General features: G+C 45.6%; 3 protein-coding genes across 3 annotated transcripts; 2 read left to right on the top strand and 1 right to left on the bottom strand.

Annotated features, from left to right (window-relative positions):
• Positions 1-328: 328 nt before the first annotated feature.
• LOC117850092 (peroxisomal adenine nucleotide carrier 1) lies at positions 329-3666 on the bottom strand. The gene is made up of 5 exons (XM_034731883.2): positions 3335-3666; positions 2199-2430; positions 1980-2126; positions 1066-1232; positions 329-954 (listed from the first exon to the last, which is right to left on the bottom strand). Exons 1-5 carry the CDS (start codon positions 3496-3498, stop codon positions 663-665), a joined length of 1002 nt encoding a protein of 333 aa, XP_034587774.1. The 5' UTR covers positions 3499-3666; the 3' UTR covers positions 329-662.
• Positions 3667-4211: 545 nt separating this feature from the next.
• On the top strand, positions 4212-6804 carry LOC117849134 (protein FAR1-RELATED SEQUENCE 5-like). Its single transcript, XM_034730722.1, has 3 exons — positions 4212-4233; positions 4696-6495; positions 6533-6804. The coding sequence occupies exons 1-3, from the start codon at positions 4212-4214 to the stop codon at positions 6802-6804; spliced, it is 2094 nt and encodes a 697-aa protein (XP_034586613.1).
• Positions 6805-11832: 5028 nt separating this feature from the next.
• On the top strand, positions 11833-16402 carry LOC117849991 (senescence-induced receptor-like serine/threonine-protein kinase). Its single transcript, XM_034731753.2, has 8 exons — positions 11833-12628; positions 13555-14009; positions 14456-14591; positions 14676-14747; positions 14823-14891; positions 14979-15050; positions 15780-15851; positions 15944-16402. The coding sequence occupies exons 1-8, from the start codon at positions 11940-11942 to the stop codon at positions 15984-15986; spliced, it is 1608 nt and encodes a 535-aa protein (XP_034587644.1). The 5' UTR covers positions 11833-11939; the 3' UTR covers positions 15987-16402.
• Positions 16403-19770: the final 3368 nt, after the last annotated feature.

Here is a 19770-nt window from a genome sequence, read left to right as displayed (position 1 = left end):
GAATGCCAAATATGAGAAACAAAAAAGGAAACCCCGGAAAATATCCCCTTCAACGGACCCACCCATCCTCCCAAGCTATGAAATACCAGATATGAAAAAAAAAAACTGAGGGACAATAATATGCTGTCATTAAGCATCCCACAAAAAACATCAACTTACTAACAACTCGTGAGAGAGATTCCAACGTCATGATCACAAGCTCAGCAACAGCCATTCCATTTGAAAATTGTTCCAAAAAGGAAAAAAAATCCAATTCAAGTATCAAAGGGAATGATCGACAAATCTTACTATGGCAATCGATCCATTTGATTCCATTCAAAAAGGGGAATTAAAACAAGGCTGCTATTTTACACATTATGGGCAACATACATCGTAAAAGTACAGTCCAGTTCTGGGTACCGCAACACTTAACTCATTTCAGTAGCTGAGATTCATAGCTAAAAAGAAGCAATGAACAAACTTATTGAAGAACACTCCCTGACGCTATCAACATGATCCCACATAGTATTCTCGGGAAGAAAAAGGCGAACCCACATAAAAACCACACTGCTTTCCTTCTGCAGTTCTGCTCGTTACTCAGATTTATTCCTTGGTATAAGAGCCCCAGATGCACCATGTCATCACAGGGAGCTAGTAGTTTTGAAGCTAACATATTTACACAGTTACGCGGTCTTGATCCTCTTCTGAGAAACGAAAAGATACCGACGCAGGGCAAGTAGTGAGACCCAAGTGAACTTTGAGATCTTTTCCTTTATCATCAGCAGCAATGCGGAGCTCAGAACTGTTTTCAGGATCTGAGCATGTAGACCTTTGAAGAAACCTGGAATGCCTTCCTTGCTCCAGATAGCATGCAAGGCACCTAGCATCGTTTTGGGCGCTCTTGATTTGCTTGGCCTTTCTGATTCGTCCTCATCATCCTCATCAGGGTCTGCAGCCTGAATCATCACCTTGCACCTGTTTGATGATGATTTGTAGTAAGATAATAAATCTTCGGACAGCATTAACAAGCAAAAGCAGGTGGTAAGACCCAAATATACTTCTATTGCCAAGGAAAAGTTTACAGACCTGATTAATGGATAAGTCAATACTGTAGCAATACTTTTGGAGACGGCACCAAGGAGAAAAGCTGAGAAAGCAGAAAGAGCAACTCGGGAATTATCCTCTGTTGATCCTCCATTTTTACGTCGCTGCCTCTGAATTATCCTTTGCTTGAGCTGATCAAATACAGTATACTGTAGAATACAGATACCAACAATCATCAAACAGTTACTTGATCTCTTCTTTTCTATACCTGTTGGATATCATTACAGTCTCCCATGCACAAATTTGACCACTATTTTCTATAAATGTCAGTAAAAGACACTAAAAATATTAAGGTATTAAGGTCTGAAAAAATACTTTTCATAATACTTCTACTAATATTGTTTTCCGCATGGCAAATCTCAAAACATTAGCATATATCAGTGCTGTGGCCAAAGTTTTTTATGTCTGTCTGCATGCATTCTTGAACCACCTATATTTGAGAGTGTCGAGGTAGTTCAGAAAAAAAAAAGGGGGGGGGGCACAGAATATTGCAGAAGCCACACACAATATTGAACCACATAAATCTGAGTTCTTCCTTTCGTCGTTCCAAAGGTTCTGTGTTTTTGTGGAAATAAGGATAGCCACATTCCTACTATAATATTTGGATAATTTATGGTAATATTGCAGAAGCAGGGATATACAGGGCCTGATCAATAGTCCCAAACATTTTGACCCGTGTCTGTTTGTGATGAAGACATGTCTGGTTTCAGATAATAAAAACTAAGCACATTTTGTAGCATGGAGATGGGAACTAAATAATATCCTTTCAACACAATCTTCAGTATTTATGTTTGGACTTTATATATAAAAAATGATATAGTTGGACACCATAGCGCAAATGGGCAATATGAAGTTCTACAATGTTCATTGTACAAGAACCTTGTCAAGTTTAATACCTGAATAGAAGGATTGCAAGTCAATATAATGGAAATGCCCAATCCATCGAATGCTTCCATCCAAGTACCCTCTGTAAGAGTTTCCCTCAGCCCTTTTGACTTTCCAAAGGTACTTGTCTGCATCCTAGAAGCTGCTGTATCTAGTGGCTAATAGAAGAGAAGCACAAATAAGATCATGCAGACAAGATTGATTTTCAGCAAACCTATAGCGTTAGTTACCTGTGTCACGATAACTGTGCAAGCACCAGCAGCAGCTGCAACTACCAAGTTGGCTGTTGTTCCAATAGACTTTGCTCCACTCTTCTCCAAGTAAAGTCTTTTAAAGTAGCTATACCCATAAAAGTAAAAGAACGACGAAATAAAGGACTGAATGTTCTTCGTGTTAAGACCCTGATATAGGGACAAAAGTTGCTTTTTACGAATTGCTTCCCAAAAGACATCTGAAAGGTTCCTGAAAAAGCATTTGAACTCACTTAGTTCCTATAATGGAGTAACTAGAAGAGTACAAGATAGATGCATGGAAAAGATGAAATTGTAGAGATAAAACAACATATAGCAATATCATCAACAGCAGTAGGCCATGTGTACATGAATCACAAGTAAAAATGCATGGTCACCCCCCCCCCCCCCCCCCCCCCCCCCAAAAAAAATCTCTTATTATCGGACTATGGGTCCAAAATTGCAGTCAATCGAATTCCCAGCATCATTGTTAGAAGATAGCGCCGCCACCCCCCCCCCCCCCCCCAAACACCCAGAATAGGTGATGATTGTCCACAGAAACAACATCAGATGCATAATTATCCACTTTTTTGTCACGTCAGACTCTTTCCATGCTTGCTTAGTGATGATAATAGTTGTCAGATATTAACCTAACCCTCCTAGTGTAGCAACGCAAAACCATTGCACTCGCCATATAAAACATTTGGCAGGTTTAACGAATGTTTTGTGAACCTAACCAAATCAAGTGTACCATCGACTGTACCTCTTTCAACAGAAATTCCACACAAAGGAGATAAAGGTTGGAGAAGCTCGCACAAATCGAGACCTCAAGTGCAGACAGTTCGATCGCAGAGAATTAGTAGGCGCTAACTAATGTCAACAATCAACGCGTCCTCACCCTGACTGACGCGGGACTGTTCAAGCCGTCCCAATCAACCTCATCGCAAACAGCGCAGGCCCAGGGAACCCCAATCGTCGCGAGCTTCCTCTACAAAATCAGATCCAAGTGGACCAAATCCTCGCGGCCCGCCTCTGGAAGGAGAACCTTGCTACGCTCCTGAACCACGCGATCGCCACCAGCTCCCGACGAGCGGACCGGACAGCCCAGTGAAGAGAGATGAGGAAGGGATCGGTACCTATACTTGTGCGCGCCGTGGTGCGTCTGGAGCTCGGCCTGGAACTTGGTCTTGCAGGTGTCGAGCGGGTAGAGCACGGTGGTGCTGACGAGCGAGCCGATTGCCCCCGATGTGGCCTCCGCGAGGCTCTCCCAGTCCACCCCGCTGCCGCCGTCCCCCGCCATCGCGCTCCTCTCCCGGCCGCCGAGATCCCGAGGGAATCTTCCCGCTCTGTTCCGTGACGCCTACTGCCCCCTCGGGTTCAGCAAGTTGCGAGCGGCGTGGGGGAGGTGCGTACCCGCGAAGCGAGCCAGCGACTCAGCGGGCGAGGGGGAGGCGCGGGGCGGGGCGGGCCGTGCGAGTAAATAAGAGAGGGGGGTGGATGGAGAAGAGGGAGACGTCACGGCAGATGATGGGGGACGGGGGGAGGAGGGAGTGGGATGGCCGGATGGCGACGCCGGCTGGGGCTTCTCTGTCTCCTTTGCATGTCTCCATCCATATCTCTGCACACGTGGATGCCATCCGTTCACTTCTTGGGCCCTTTAATTTTTCCTCAGCCCACGATAACAGAAAACGGAGTCAGGAAACGGAGGGTTAGGGAGAATGGCCCCACGTGCGCTTGTTTCTTTGGCCCCACTAACGTAATTACGAGGGTTAGGGAGAATTAATGGAGGGAAAAGCCGCCTAATTCTGAAGAAAATGGCGCCAATTACAGCGGGTGCAGTTTTTATCGGCCGCCAAGCTAACAACACTAAAAACACAAAAAGATAATTATCAGATTTGCATCTTCCTCATCTCCCACACAACAACAATGGCATCTCAGTCAAATCACATTACACCTATCAACGAAGACAACTACTTGGATCGGGCACCGCCATTACTTCCACAAGTACTAAGCATGGCCATGCCGCCGGTTGCAGGTACCACATCCTCGCCAAATTTCTGTCGGATCAACATTCCTTCTGGTCATACGGAAAGAATAGAGTTAGAAAATGTAAGTCATACTGTACCTATGTAAATATGTTTGCATATTCTGCATGATTTCTAACTTGGTACGTATGTAATCTCTACAAACCCGAACAGGATTCTGATAAATTTGATTTTGCTACTCGAGTAGAAAATTCTCTAGAAGACAGGATACCAAAGGTTGGTATGAAATTCTGCACTGAGGAAGAAGCCTATAAATTTTACAATGCTTACGCCAGATACAAGGGTTTCAGCATCCGAAGGAGTAGTTCACACAATGTTAAAAATACTACAACAATAAAGAACAGAACCTTTTGTTGTTCTCGTGCAGGTATCAAATTAAATCTTTTTTATAATAGTTTCTTCATGGTTTGGGATAGAACATCAATTTAATCAAATTTTTTATTTATCAATAGGTATTCGGGGTCCTGATAAAAGAGAAGAAAATTCCAAGTACAGTAGGCCTGAGACACGATGCATGTGTCAAGCACGCATGAAGATAAGTCTCACGGATGGGTTGTACTACATCTATGAATTTGAGCCTGAGCATAACCATATTCTTGCTACTGCCATCCAAGCCCAGTACTTAAGATCTCAAAGGAGAATAACTACAGCACAGATTGTCAGTGTCGAAGCTGCTAAAGCGGTTGGGATTTCAAATAAAGCCACTTTTGATCTCATGGCAAAAGAAGCCGGTGGAAATGAGAATCTTGGATTTACGCGTGAAGATATGAAAAATAAATTATATTCAAAGAGATCAATGAAGGTAAAACAAGGAGACACGGGAGGAGTGTTGGAATATTTGGAGAAGAAAGCATCAGAAGATGGGAAGTTTTTCCATTCCTTTCAGGTTGACGATGATGACTTGATAACGAATATTTTTTGGGCTGATTCTAAAATGGTTTCAGACTATGAAATTTATGGTGATGTCGTTTGCTTTGACACAACATACAGAAAGCTAAATGATGGGCGTCCATTCGGTTTGCTAGTTGGAGTGAACAATCATAAGAAAACTACTATTTTTGGTGCTGCACTTTTGTATGACGAAACTGCTGAAAGTTTTGTGTGGCTTTTCAAAACCTTTTTAGCTGTTATGTCAGGCAAGAAGCCAAAGACCATTTTAACTGATGAAGATGCAGCAATGGCAAAAGCAATCAAGCTAGTGCTACCAGAGAGTCATCACAGGATTTGTATTTGGCATATGAACCAGAATGCATGCAAGCACCTTTCTGGAGTTGTGGAAGAATATAAGAAGTTCAATACAGATTTTCAAAACTGTATTTATGATCAAGAGGATGAGGAGGATTTTATAAACGCGTGGAACAATTTGCTAGATAAGTATAAGCTACAAGAAAATAAATGGCTCGAAAGATTATTTGATAAAAGGGAGCAATGGGCCTTAGCATATGGACGAAATACATTTTCTGCTGATATGGTTAGCACTCAAAGAAGTGAAAGCATGAATAATGAATTGAAGGGATATATTAGTGTCAAATATGATATACTTACTTTTTTTGAGCACTTTGACAGGTTGGTGGGAGATAAAAGATATGAAGAGGTAAAATATGATTTCAAAGCAACACAAAGTACACCAAAGTTGAAAGCAGACCTGACAATACTAAGGCATGCAGCAAAAATTTATACCCCAGCAGTATTCAAGCTAGTACAAGAACAAGTGATGCAAACACTAAACTGTGATCTATTCTATTCTGGTGATATTGATGCTGAAAAGGTGTACAAAATAAAGGTTTATGGTAAGAAAAACGAGCATGTCGTAAAGTTTTCTGCACTTGAAGGTCATGTGAAGTGTAGCTGCAAAAAGTTCGAATTTGCTGGAATCTTATGCTGCCATGCATTGAAGATACTTGATATTAACAATATAAAAAAAATTCCTGAACAATACATACTCAACAGATGGACAATTGATGCAAAAGTGGTTCATATAAAGAGCAACCCTGAGATACATGAAGATCCCAAAATAAAGCTATCCAAACGCAGAAAAGAGTTGTGTAGAATATTCCTTCAGTTAGCTAACCGAGCTGCAGAATCCGATGAAACATACTCTATTGCTGTGAACAGTGCAGAGAAATTAGCAGAGGATGTGGAGAAAAGCTTGAAAAATAGAGGCGATACAGATACGGGTAGTTCATCTCAGCCGCAAGGTTTGCACTGGAATACTACTTGCCTTAACCCCACATATGCCACACAATTTATTTGTTTTTGTAAATTTTTTTAAAAAAATGACTTTTGCAGCTACACTACAACCAGACCAGGCTATAAAACCAAAAGGTGTCAAGGTTAAGGAGAAGGCAATCCATGGATCTGACAGACCAATTGGTGGATTTGAGAAGGCAACACAAAAGAGAAAAAAGAATAAGAATGACCCAAAGACATCTGGTTCTGCATCTGGTTTTGAGAAGGCAACACGAAAGAGGAAAAAGACCAACAATGACTCAAAGGCATCTAGCTCAGCAATGGAATCAGATATTGTGACACATTTGCGACCACAAGCCATATTGGTATAAGATTTCAACATTATTTACTATTACTATTATTAAGACTAGTCACATATTCAGTAGTGATATTCAAATCCTTTTTCTTGGTTTGAACAGGGCCACTTAGGGACTAGTACAGATCAACATCACATACAGACACCAGGCTACTATCAAGGCTACTATCCAGTTGGAAATGCTTTTACGCATCCATCCTTCGGTTCTTTCTTTGGGACCCCTGGTCATGGTCAACATACACAGCAAGAAAATACCACTCAATCATTTGTTACAAATCCCTACAATAATATGTTTTCCCATTTTAATTGAACTATTGAAAGCCACATCCTTTTAGGCCACATCCTTTTAGGAGAATGGATGTGTTTTGTGCACTATCTATCGAATCCTTTGTATCAAACAATTTATCTTACCTAGGAACTATATTTTCTGTGTTTTGTAAAAAACAATTAATATAATTTCATTTCTGTTCACAAACTAATCAACTGATTGCAAGTATCACACTGAAGTGGTAAAGTGCATATTCCTCACGAAAAAAGGGGGAAGGCACAAGACAACTAACCAAACTAGATTTGTCAGGGGGAAGATTCTTTGCTCCGACAAGAGGACCTTGAAGGATACACCATCACCATCGTATTCACAACACCTGCTGTCACACCCTCCCAGCTCGATGTCCCACCATGGTGACCTTGACTGGACGCAATGACGAGGAAACCGCAAAATAGAAATCCTCACGATCCTAATCGAGATCTTGCAGCAAGAATCGAGGTTGTAGCCACCCAAATCGAAATCTTGCAGCCGGAATCAAGGTCCTGCCCACCCAAATCGAAATCAGCAATAATCGAGATTCCGCAGACCAAATCAGCTCCCTACCACCGTGATTTACCTTGTTGTTCCACCAATCGAACTTCTTGCTATTGGATGTAAAGTCCCGCTGAGATCGAGCTCTTCGATTTGTGCAGCAGCTAGGCGGACCAGCTTGGAGGAGAGAAGGGGAAAGGATAGAATAGAGGACGGAGCGGCGACAGACTAGATGGGCTGACGGTTCCGTTTCCTGGTGCCGTGCGATAACGATGGAAATTAGTGGACCTGCCTCCTGGAGGGGAAGCCAATAGGTGGTCTCCACGTGTGGAGGGACACATACGGAGACATGCAAAGGAGACAGAGAAGCCGCAGCCGGCGACGCCAGCCGCCGCGCGGGGCGGGGCAAGTATTGGGCTTTTGACTGCCGCGATGGTTTTGCGGGTGTTTCGTGCGCACCGCTACGTGCGCCGTCGCGAGAATTTGCATTCGGGCGCGTACACAGGCCCGGCGCTGAGCTGTTTGCGTTCGGTGTGGACTCGCGCGCGCACGTGCTACAGCGCTGTCTGGGCTCCCACGCACGACGGGGGCAGCGCGCGGGCGTCGCTGCTGGTGCTGGATCGACAGGCTGGGCAGTGGGGTCGGGGCGGGGAGGGTGGTGGTCCTGGTGGAGACGGCGAGGACGCACCGGAGGACGAGAGGAGGGTCCGTCTGGTCCGAAGGTCGCCGTGCGGGTCAGTCGTCTTGCAGGTTTTCCACGCGGTGACGCAGGGGCAAAACAACGTAAACCTCATTGCCACTCGTGGCCGTGGAATATCGTTTGATGGCTATAGATCGGTTTCAGTAACGCCGCGTCTCGATAGTCAGGGCTAATTTGGAAGCCGGTGACTAGTTAACCTGTGAAACTCCGACGGGGGATTCTACCGGCCACCTGATTCTTAGGGTAGCGCTCCCTCACTCCTTCCCCACCACCTACCGTTGTTTGGGAGATGGAGGAGGTTCTATTTGTGCGTTCCACCGACGTTTCCCACCCCTTCCCCACCACCTGCCGCTGATTCCACCGGCGTTCTATTTGTGCGGTTTGTTGTGACGGGAATGGCAGGGACGGTGGTGCTCCATGGGAGGGCGGCCATAGCGGGCCGACGGCTCGGGCGGCCACGGGAACTCGAATCCCCAGGAGGAGCTCGGCCGGGCCTCCAGTGGCGTCGAGGAGGCGGTAGGTGGGGTGAAGGATGTGGGGTGCGGGCTATTGGGTGGAAGTGGCGCACGGCTGGAGGATTTGGTGGCGAGTGCTCAGAGCGGCAGCAGTCATGGTGGGTCGCGGGATCTCCAATCCTTGGCAGAGGAAGGCACGACGGAGGCAAAGGATTGGTAGAGGGGTAGCTGGGGATGTGACGGAGGTTGGGGCGCCGGCTATTGGATGGAGGTGGCCGGAGGTGGGTGGAGTTGGCCGGTGGTGGGAAGGTGGAGGAGCGGTGGAGGCGGGCAACAGTGCCCGGACGGAGGCGGAGCGGACCCTCAAGGTGGGGGAGGCGGAGCTGACCCTCGAGGTGCGATCGGAGGTGGAGCGACGACGCTCGGGGAAGCGCCGTCCGGACCCTCGAGGTGGGGAAGGCTCGCCACACGAAAAACTCGCGGATCGGGTCAGGCGCCCCTGTCTCCTGTTCTCCCAAATGATGAGGTAATTTGGCCCGTGGCCAGTTCTCCACGCGGGCTTCCAGCCTCGGGAAAACGACGGGATCCCCTCGGAGTTTGAGGTTCCCAAAGGAGCCCTCAATGGTCAAAGAAGTTCTTGCCAAAATGAGTATACCACACTAGGAGACTATCCGGAGTTTCACGTGAATTTTCCACGGCATGTGCTAGGAAATTTCTTATTATAAATGAATATCTATTTGATTCGCGAGGCGTACTCATTAATTATGATATAAATGAATATCTATTTGATTCGCGAGGCGTACTCATTAATTATGATATGTTATTTCCTTTCTTCATATTACTCTTCAGTTGGAAAAAATGGATTCTGTATCAATAAGGCCATTTAAGTCTAACAACTTATTTAACATTATCACATGTTTCATAACTGAATGTTCGAGAGTGTGCTAACTTCGGTTGCACAGACACAAAGTGAATCAAAAAAGTTAGTTGGGTTTGGGGGGGGGGGGGGGCGGGGGAGCCAACTATCAAGAGATATTAGGACGGTAAGGTTAGATAAAGAGAAGGCAAATAGTCATATTAGTCCTTAACTTTGTTCAAAAGGTCATCTTAGTTCCTAAACTGTTAAAAGAGCCAATTTGATTCCTGAACTTTTATTTTGGTCCAATCTAGTCATTAGTCTTATGTGGCATGCTATGTTGTCGTGCCACGTCAGCTGATCGATACATCCACATGCAAAATATCCAAATTACCCTTCCACTCTCACTGATTGATACCACCTGTTAGGTTGTCCTCCAGCTCTGGTCATCCCACCTAAATTGCTTGTAGCAGTTAGCTGCACCTCTCCTATCTGTCGTCAGCATATTGTACATGTTGTTGAATACAGACACAATTCCTCGCTCTCTGTAGCAGGGACATATCTAGCGGTGGGCGGGTGGGGCTCAAGCCCTCGTACCGCCGCTCGGATAATGGAACCCCCTTAACCTCTTCATGACTTTCTAGAAAGAAGAAGAAAAGGGAGGGTAGGAAGGGGAAGAAGAAGAAGCCTCTGCTAAGGAAGGTGTGCGTGCAGACACACACATGTGTGCGTGCTGCATGGAAGGTGGAGTTTGCAAGTTTTACCTGCTATGCTGCTAGCCCATCCATGTTGGACAGTCATGCAGATATGATGCATACACCTTCTAGGCGTGGTTTGCTAGCCACTGAACTTTGCTCCATGCCGATTAGCTGACATGGCACGCGAACTTAGCATGCCACATAAGTTCAGGGATTAGATTGAACCAGAAATATCAGTTTAGGTCTTTTGATAGCTTAGGGACTAAAACAACCCTTTGAGCAAAGTTGGGGACCAATACGACTATTTCGCCGAAAGAGAAATAGTAGCTCTTAGGGACCAATACGGCTATTTTGCATAAAGAGAAATAGTAGCTTCAAGAGTAATAGTCCCTTAAATTAGCTATTCCCTCCATTTCAAATTGTAGATCGTTTTGACTTTTCTAGATAGATATATTTTGCTATATATCTAGACATAATGTATATCTAGGTGCATCACAAAAATCATGTAAGCTAAAATGACCTACAATTTAAAATGGAGGAAGTACATTACACTGGGGTTACTTAGACCTGCAACAGTTGGAGTGAACACTAGCTTATATGTTTATGTGGCACACTCCACATCAATAATAAATAGTACGAGAGATAATGCCTCCAACTTTTAACGTATAGCTCAAATATAAGTAGCCCTCATATTGTACTCATATATAATCTAGAAATGTATGCATGAGACTATCTCGATCAAAAGATTTCACTTTAAAGGGGTGTTTGGATCTTTACTCCGGACTAAAATTCACGTCACATCGAATATTCGGAGGCTAATTAGGAGAACTAATTACACATATGGAGGCTAATTCGCGAGATGAATCTATTAAGCCTAATTAATTCATCATTAACACATGTTTACGGTAGCATCACATTATTAAATCATGGACCTAATTAGTGGCATGTTCGCTTCAGCTTATTCAGCCGGCTTATCAGTCATCAAATAGTGTTTTCCTCTCACAACAAATCAGCCGTTTCAGCTTTTCAGCCGGCTTATAAGCTGAAGCGAACAAGCCCTAGGCTTAATAGATTCGTCTCGCAAATTAGCTTCCATCTTTGCAATTGGTTTTGTAATTAATGTATTTTTTATACCCCTAATTAGTATCTAAACATTCAATGTGATAGGAATTTTAGGATCTCTAGAGAACCAAACACCCTCTAACTAAAAAAAATACTATGCGAACTTTATGAGGCAGAGTCCTAAACTTGCTCGAGGTATAACGTCATGTACTCATGTTTCTTGCTAGAAATTGAAACGGTATCGCTGCGATGATTCAAGGATGCCCAATTCAAACGGGCCGCAAAATGTTAAACAGAACCGAGTCGCTGACAACCGAGCAAGACGCCAGAACCGGTCACGCGGCGCACCCGCGTCACCGCGTGGCCGGATCGCCCAAGTAGTAACCCCACCAGTCATCCAGCACCGAGGCGCCGAGACGCACACCTCGTCAGCTCCTACGACCGCGCCCACCTTCCCCGCCGGGCGCCGGCCGAGTCAACTACTCTGCTGCCGCCCCCAACCTGCGCCACGCGAAAACAACCCGACCCCCAGCTCCATTCCCACCCGGAATCCAGCGGAAGTGCGAAACAGCCCGACCAAAATGCCGCCGCCTACCCGCCCCCTCCACGCCGCCGCCGCGCTCCTCCTCCTCCTCCTCCCCGCCCACCTCGCCCTCGCCGCCGCGCAGGGGTTCCGTGGCTTCTCCTACCTCCTCAACTGCGGCTCCGCGTCCGCGACCACCGACGGCCGCGGCCTCCGCTGGGAGCCCGACGCCCCCTACGTCTCCGCCGGCGCTCCCAGCGCACCCACGCTCCCGGGCGCGGGCGGCCTCCTCGACCCCACGCTCGCCACGTTCCGCTCCTTCCCTCACCGCCCCAGGTCCAAGTTCTGCTACGAGCTCCCCGTCGACAAGAACCGCCGCTACCTGCTCCGCCCCACCTTCTTCTACGGCGCGCTCTCCGCCTCCTCCTCCTCCTCCTCCTCCTCCTCCGCGCCGCCGCCGCCCGTCTTCGATCTGATCGTGGATGGCACCTTCTGGACCGCCGTCAATACCACCGACGACGCGCTGGCCGGCGCCGCGTCGTCCTACGAGGGTGTTTTCCCCGCGAGCGGCAGGAACATGAGCTTCTGCCTCGGGGTGAACCCGGACTACACCGACGCCGGCCCGTTCATCTCCGCGCTGCAGGTGATCCAGCTCGACGATTCCGTGTACAACGCCACGGATTTCAAAACCAGCGCTATGGGCCTTATAGCTCGCACCAAATTTGGCTCCACTGGCGAAATCGAGAGGTTAGTGGCTGGCCTCAATTCAATTCAAGTGCCCCTTTGTGAGCTAGTGCTGAAATGTTCGATGGGGATTCAGTGACTTGCTAGAATTGAGTTGATTTAGTGACTGTAGCACTGATTGAATCTGACCACGTAGAGTATAGTGGTCTGTGGATCTGTAATTGACAGGAGTAGGGTAAGTTTGTAAACAGATAGTAGCATTTAGGCTAGTTTCTAGTGCGTGCAAATATCTAAAAACTCCTGGTTGCTAGAATTGAGTAGATTTAGTGACTGTAGCACTGATTGAATCTGACCACGTAGAGTACAGTGGTCTGTGGATCTGTAATTGACAGGAGTAGGGTAAGTTTCTAAACAGATAGTAGCATTTAGGCTAGTTTCTAGTCCGTGCAAATATCTAATAACTCCTGGTTTTAGCCTTTCTGGTTAAGAGTTTATTCTACATCATCTGATGAAAACATATCTCGCCTTATCAGGCAGGGATAGGTTGATCAGACTATTTTTGTTCTTTTAGAACTTGAATGCTGTTACTTTTGTGCTAATGCGCTCCACTTCTTCGCGTAATATTGTGCAGTCTGGGTTTACCGGGGTACTCTCTGGGGATTTACTAGTAGGATTGTTCCTGGAGTAGTTGGCAGATGCCACTTGAAGATCTCATTTGTTTCACTTGCTTATTTTCTTAGTATGGTAGCTTTCTGTTTTATCTTTTAAGAGTTATGATCTTGGTGTATACTGTTGCCGCCTTACTTATAGCGCATATCGGGAGTTAGTATGGTTCACGCATTTCAAACAGATGGAAGGTGTCATATATGATTGATTAAGAGTGCAGGACTACTATATTTGTTTATTTATTCGATTATTTCTTGAATGTGTACGAACAATGAGAATTGTATTTATTTCTGACTTGATTCCTTCTTTGCATTCAATGTTAGGTACCCTGATGACAGTTTTGATCGCTATTGGCAGCCATTCCCTGACAGCAAACATGCAGTTAGTAGCACCCAAAATGTTACATCAGCTGATTTCTGGAATCTCCCCCCTCCCAACATGTTTAACACAGCTTTCGTAGCGGAACAAGATGCACCCCTAGTGTTACAATGGCCTCCAATGCCTGTCCAGAATGATAGCTATTATGTTGCCCTCTACTTTGCTGACACATTACCTGAGAATTCAAGGACCTTTAACGTATATATAAATGATTACCTGTTTATCGGAGATCTAACTGTCACATCAGCTGGTCTTTCTGTCTTTGCAACACAATGGATTCTCTCAGGCTTGACCAGAGTTATATTGCAACCTGCATCTCCTTCTGCTCTTCCCCCACTTATCAATGCTGGCGAGGTCTTCGGACTTTTTCCCCTAGGAAGATTGACATATGCACGGGATGGTATAGCAGTTTCTCATTTATTTCCTCTTTATATCAATTTTTTTCTTATAAAAATTTCCTGGCCAATGTGATATGATGTATATTGAGGACAAAATTCTCTGCCATGTTATGAGTTATGGGGCTCTGGTAACTCTTATTAGCTGTCACATTTATTAGAATACCAAGCACCATATTGTGAAAGTACACTTCACATTAAATATGTTGGGCTAGGAAGTAGCCATGAGGCATTAACATTGATGTGATTATTTGAGGTGTAATGCATTATGTGTCATTAGTACAGTTACCTAAGAGTTCCTGTTATTTATCAGTGAATGCATCACTTTTAGGGAGTAACTGGGAATCCAAAATATCATCGCAGGAAAACAAACCTGTACTGTGTATAACATTCTGCATATGTTGACATGCATAATGTAAGCTCGTTAATTACATCTAGCATGCTTTTGCAGTACGTGCTCTGGAGAGTATAAAGAAAAACCTTCAAAATGTACCTGAAGATTGGAATGGAGATCCATGTATGCCCTCAGGATATTCTTGGACGGGAGTTACATGTGATGAAGGATCAAGAATACGTGTCATCTCATTGTGAGTTGAACTCATTCTGCTTCCATCTGTATAATATGGTTCTTCCCCACTTTGTACTGACATCATTGTATTGATTTGTAACAGGAACTTATCTGGTATGGGTCTCTCTGGATCTATTTCACCTGAAATTGCGAGCCTGACCGCTTTGACTAATATGTACGTTTTCTTCAAAAATTAATTAATTGAACAATTGAATAAAATAACAAAAAGTAACACTGTTACCATGAGCAGATCTTTCGGACACAACAGCCTGCTTGGACCAATTCCAGATCTTAGCAACCTAAGCAAGCTTGAACGGCTGTAAGACCCTTAGCTATGCAATTCTCAAGATCATGGTTAAAGTTATGTGTATTTATACATTACTTAGGAGAAGGTTCTATCTTACAGGCACCTGCAAGAAAATAATCTATCTGGATCAGTACCTAGGACATTGGGGACAATCAACACATTGCGTGAACTGTGAGTTGATTTCACTCTGTGCTTATAATTTGTCATTGTCATTTCAATAATTCAGTATTCATATCTTTCTTGTTGAACAAATAATCAGCACCTGCATAGTGTGTTTATGAATGGCATAAAAGAACCAAGATTTAATCTTCCAATGCAGCAGTAGTTTTTGCTTTGAATTGCTACACTACTATATTCTGACAAGTAAATATAAGCTGCATACTTGAAGAACACAAGAAGGTTGACCCTTGATGCAGACCTGTTACATGAGTTAGTGCTGTATTTGAAGTCCTCCCTTTTTTGTTATTATACATAAAGTGGAATGACAAGGATATCCCTGCAAGGCCCACAATGTATAGGATCTCACTTACATGTCTTTCACAATGTCTGTCCAATTTATCAGGATTTTGCTTCTTAAAGTATCTCTCCGTTGAGAGTTTGTGAGTGGTTTGAGTGAGCCATTGAAAAGGAGAATAGCATGTTATAACGTTGTTTCTTTTCGTTACATGATTGGAGTGTTATGCTGGTGATAGAGCACAACTATATCTCGATTCTGCAACATAGGAACGCCCTAGATTGATGTTTATCTCTTCATGCACCTTGTACTCTGGATGTTGATTCTGCAACATAGGAACATCCTAGATTGATGTTTATCTCTTCGTGCACCTTGTAAACATGCTTTTGCATTGATTTATAGCAACGCCCCACTTTTCAGCTGATGTTTTTCTCTTCATTACTCAGGTTTTTGTACAGCAATTCTTTATCTGGACCAGTTCCAGATAATTTACTGAACAAGCAAGGATTGACTTACAGGTAAGTTCCATTACACCCAGAAACTCTAGTGGTTGGTTCAGTGCATGTTCTATGTTCAAGGGAGTTATACTTATATTTCATTCAATTGGCAGATTTCTTCCTGGGAATCTCTTCGCCCCACCACCACCGCACTAACAGCTAGACATTTTGTGCAAACAACCACTGTATATGTACACAACATGATTCAGAGCTAGCAGGACAGTCGTTGATTCTTTTAGGGTGGCTATAGCAAGATTTTGTAACCATTCTGTACATATAAAAGCAAGTTAGCATCCATGTGATCCGACCAACCAATGCAAAGAGGTCGGCCACAGCTGGTCAAGATACATATACTGGTTTCGACGCTGTAGTTTTACACTGAATGTATGCATTACAAAAAGGTTGGGATAGAGTAGGATAGTGGAAAGTGTTTACATTGGTTAATCAACTTGAGATTCTGTACATTACAAACTTGAACCGTGCTTAGCAGCTTCTCTTTGCAATGGGGGACGTTGTAGGTTGTACACTGGTCACTGGATATTGGAACTGAAAGAACGCTTACAAATGCTTCATGGTTGTTTCTTAGAAATCTTCAGCAAATGGCAAGAATTTTCCTGTTCTTGATACGTAGGTCGATCACGGATTCTGAACTTTTCCGCTCAGAATTATTGGGTTTGCACAAAGGTGTGGAACTGCAATTTATTACGAGAACTCTTAAAAAGAAGTTGTATTCTACTCTATATTCTTTCTTTCGCCTGCAAGTTACCAAGAGCACTCCATTCTTTCCACCAGATTTTCTCCGACACGCCGCTAGGCAGCAGGCAGCCATCTTGGGGCAGCGGTGAGCTTGTGAAATTTGACAAACGTACACGGTCATCCAGCATTCCACCGGCCGGTTCCAGCATGGCTATCCGTTCGCAAACACCAACGCGGCCCTCTCTAAGGGTGTTATCTTCCCGTCGTAGCCTGGTTCGCACCAGGGAGCCAGGCCGGCCAGTTGTTTGGTTACTTGTTTTATGTTAGCCAGGCCACACAGAGATATTGATACCTACAATTCAAAAGAGAGATGCAAGATATGTTTGATTGGTTGCCTGCATAGATGAATGCAAATGGTGTATGTTCATGAGGCCAAACAACAGCATGTTTCAACTAAGTATTACATAAATTTGCAAAGTAATAACACAATGATTGACGCCAGAACCTCGGATAGTATGATTGCATCTTTAAAATCCCAAACGACCCTCTTCATCTTCGGTTCAGCTGCAGCATGCTTCTCTCTCTTGGTTCAATTTTCTTACCATAGAATATTGCCGTTGCTTCCTCTCTTGTCTTGCATGCGCCGCCTGCTAGCAACTAGCAAGCGATGCCTCACGGTTACCGGAACTCCGGAAGTATTCACGGGCCTCCTCGACCGTCATGGCCGGCGACGCACTGGCACGTCGCGCAGGAGCTCCACCGCGTCGAGGTAGTTGGCCCCGCCTGGATCACGTCGAACAGCAGCTCCTTGCTCGTCGAACAAAGGGTACGAGGTAGCTGGTCGGTTTCGAGTTGTAAACGGACCGGAAGGCGGAGTAACCCTGATTTTAGGCCCGAAAACTCGCTCCAGACCAGATTTGGACCTGGCCGGACAGCTAGACCGCCCAGAGCGATGGTTAAAAGGGGCTCGACCAGCTCCTTCGAGAAGCCAGAAGTAATCCGACCGCAACGGCTTGCTCGCCGCCTCGCCTCCGCTCTGCCATCCACGAGAGTACCAGACCCCCCCCCGCCGCCAAGCCCCTTCCCTCCCGGCTTCAATGGCAGCGACGCTCGATCGGTGGAAGGACCTCCCCAACGGCGTGCTGCGCAAGGTCGTCCGCCACGTCCCCTGCGAGGGCGACAGCACGAGCGCGGCGTGGCCCTCGTCTGCCGCTCTGGGGTGCGCGGCGCCCGCGCAGGCCCCGGGCGAGGCCCGCTGCCCCTGCGGGCCGGCTTCTCCTTCCGCCGCGTTGACGGTCCGAGCGGCACTATCCACCGCTTTCGCGTCCTGAAACGCGCGCGCGGCGCGCTACCTCGTCTCGTACGACGGCCGCTGGCTCGTGTCGCCAGTCGCCGCCCGATTCGGCGACGGCGGCCACGTGCTGTTCCTGAACCTCCGCACCGGGGAGCACCACTCCACACGGTCTTGCGAGACAACCGAGGGACAGGGATTGCGCGAGCTGTGAGTTGACTCCATCACCCTGTGCTTATAATTTGTGTTATTCTCAGTTCAATAATTCAGTTGCGTACCTTGCTTGCTGAACAGATAATCAGCACCTGCATAGTGTGTTCACGAGTCTCACTTCAACTGAACATAAGGTCTGCTCCCAGGACAACAGTAGTGCTAGTAGGGAGTAGTGCTAGCAAAAGTAGCTAGCACCCATGAACAGGCCAAATCAAAATCACACCATTCGAGTTTCAAGCCTTATTCAGCACAATGTACACTGATTGTTACATTCAAACCAGGTTTTCACTAGTTCAGATTTATATTCATCAAGCAGACACGTAAACCAATCATTTTAATCAGAAGTACAAATGGTAGTAGCAAATCTAATAACAACACCAAAGTAAAGCAACGTAGTAGGCATGTTCAGGGAAGTGCAGGAAATAAATTCACGGCCTAACAGTCACCAATTAATAAGCTTGCTTACATCGACGACGCTTGCTTCCTGCAATGGCGTAGAGAACGACCAGTTGAGTTACAGAGACATGTTCCTGCACCCAAGCACCGTCATCAAGCTCTCCGAGCATATGCAACCGGGCCATCTGCAGAAAGGGGGCAAGTGTTTTGCGGAGAATCAGTTTCTGTTTCAGAAAGGGGCCATATGCAACGTGATACCTCTGCAAATAAGCACAGGATCGGTATCTGTTTCAGCAAAAGCATGGCGCTGTTTATTTGCGGAGGCAAGTGTTTTGAATAAAGCTGGATCTTACCGTGAGCGTGTGAAATTATTAAGAATAATCTCCTTGGAGCTGTCTGCTCGTCTTTAGTGATGGTGATCTTGATACCTTTGCTCTCAAGCAGTTCGTGGGTCTCCCTGGGCAACTCATTTATCATTTCGTTCAGCTCCAACTTCTCTAGTGACGGCAGGTCAAGCAGCCCTTCTGCCTTCTGGAACCGCTGCCATATGGCCTCCCATAAGGCACAACTCGATGAGCTTCTGCATAGTACCAGTCGGAAATATCAATTTCTTAGCTTGGACCCCCCTGAGACCCAAGGACAACAACCGCGGGAACCCACCGGCAGGGCTGGAGCTGATGGGGGCTTCGTACGTTGGCACCTCTGCTTTCTGGCAATGCTGAGAGATTAACTCCGTATCTGGGACATCCGCATCATCTTGTTGATATGCCGCTGACAGAAGACCCACGAGGCTTTGGAGCCTCCCTAGAGTTGGCAAAAGATCTGCGTGCCACGTGTTCCAGGTACCAGGGAAGTTCAGGAACAGGCTACGAAGGTTCTGAGGGAGTAGGGTGCTGTCTGGGAACGCAGTCACGGATTCCCACACGGGCAAAGAGATGATGGTTGGACAGGGAGGTGAGGACATCCACAGGTAGAAAACTATTAGTGAAAGCCCACATGCTTCCCATATTTGGCCTTGTTCACACTGTAGCGTTTCGTTTGTATTTGTGAATTATTGTCCAAATATTGACTAATTAGGCTCAAAAGATTCGTCTCGCAAAGTACAATCAAACTGTGCAATTAGCTTTTAATTTCGTCAACATTTAGTACTCCATACATGTACCGCAAGTTTGATGTGACGGGAAATCTTCTTTTTTATTGTGCCAAAATTTGGATTCTGGGGGAACTAAACAGGGCATTTGGCGCAGATAAGCAAATTTGGTTGTCAAAGAAATCTAAGAAAGATAAACAATAAGCAGATATTCCATCTGACGCATCAGCTTGATTTTTGCACAAATAGAGAAA

This window comes from Setaria viridis, chromosome 3 (genome assembly GCF_005286985.2).
Source record: "Setaria viridis chromosome 3, Setaria_viridis_v4.0, whole genome shotgun sequence".
NCBI classification, from domain to species: Eukaryota; Viridiplantae; Streptophyta; class Magnoliopsida; order Poales; family Poaceae; genus Setaria; species Setaria viridis.
Note: the sequence above shows the minus strand (reverse complement) of the source record. Positions and strands in the feature narration are given on the sequence as shown.

Bases quoted from the DNA above. Each gene is read 5' to 3' on its own strand.
- LOC117850092 (XM_034731883.2), bottom strand. From the start codon at position 3,498: ATGGCGGGGGACGGCGGCAGCGGGGTGGACTGGGAGAGCCTCGCGGAG. The intron at 2,127-2,198 runs GTAACTAACGCT...CTCTTCTATTAG, and splicing joins GCACAGTTATCGTGACACAG to CCACTAGATACAGCAGCTTC. The intron at 1,233-1,979 runs GTATTAAACTTG...TGTATTCTACAG, and splicing joins CTTGCAATCCTTCTATTCAG to TATACTGTATTTGATCAGCT.
- LOC117849134 (XM_034730722.1), top strand. From the start codon at position 4,212: ATGGCCATGCCGCCGGTTGCAG. The intron at 4,234-4,695 runs GTACCACATCCT...ATTTATCAATAG, and splicing joins GGCCATGCCGCCGGTTGCAG to GTATTCGGGGTCCTGATAAA. The intron at 6,496-6,532 runs GTTTTTGTAAAT...TGACTTTTGCAG, and splicing joins ATATGCCACACAATTTATTT to CTACACTACAACCAGACCAG.
- LOC117849991 (XM_034731753.2), top strand. From the start codon at position 11,940: ATGCCGCCGCCTACCCGCCCCCTCCACGCCGCCGCCGCGCTCCTCCTC. The intron at 12,629-13,554 runs GTTAGTGGCTGG...ATTCAATGTTAG, and splicing joins TCCACTGGCGAAATCGAGAG to GTACCCTGATGACAGTTTTG. The intron at 14,892-14,978 runs GTAAGACCCTTA...TCTATCTTACAG, and splicing joins CTAAGCAAGCTTGAACGGCT to GCACCTGCAAGAAAATAATC.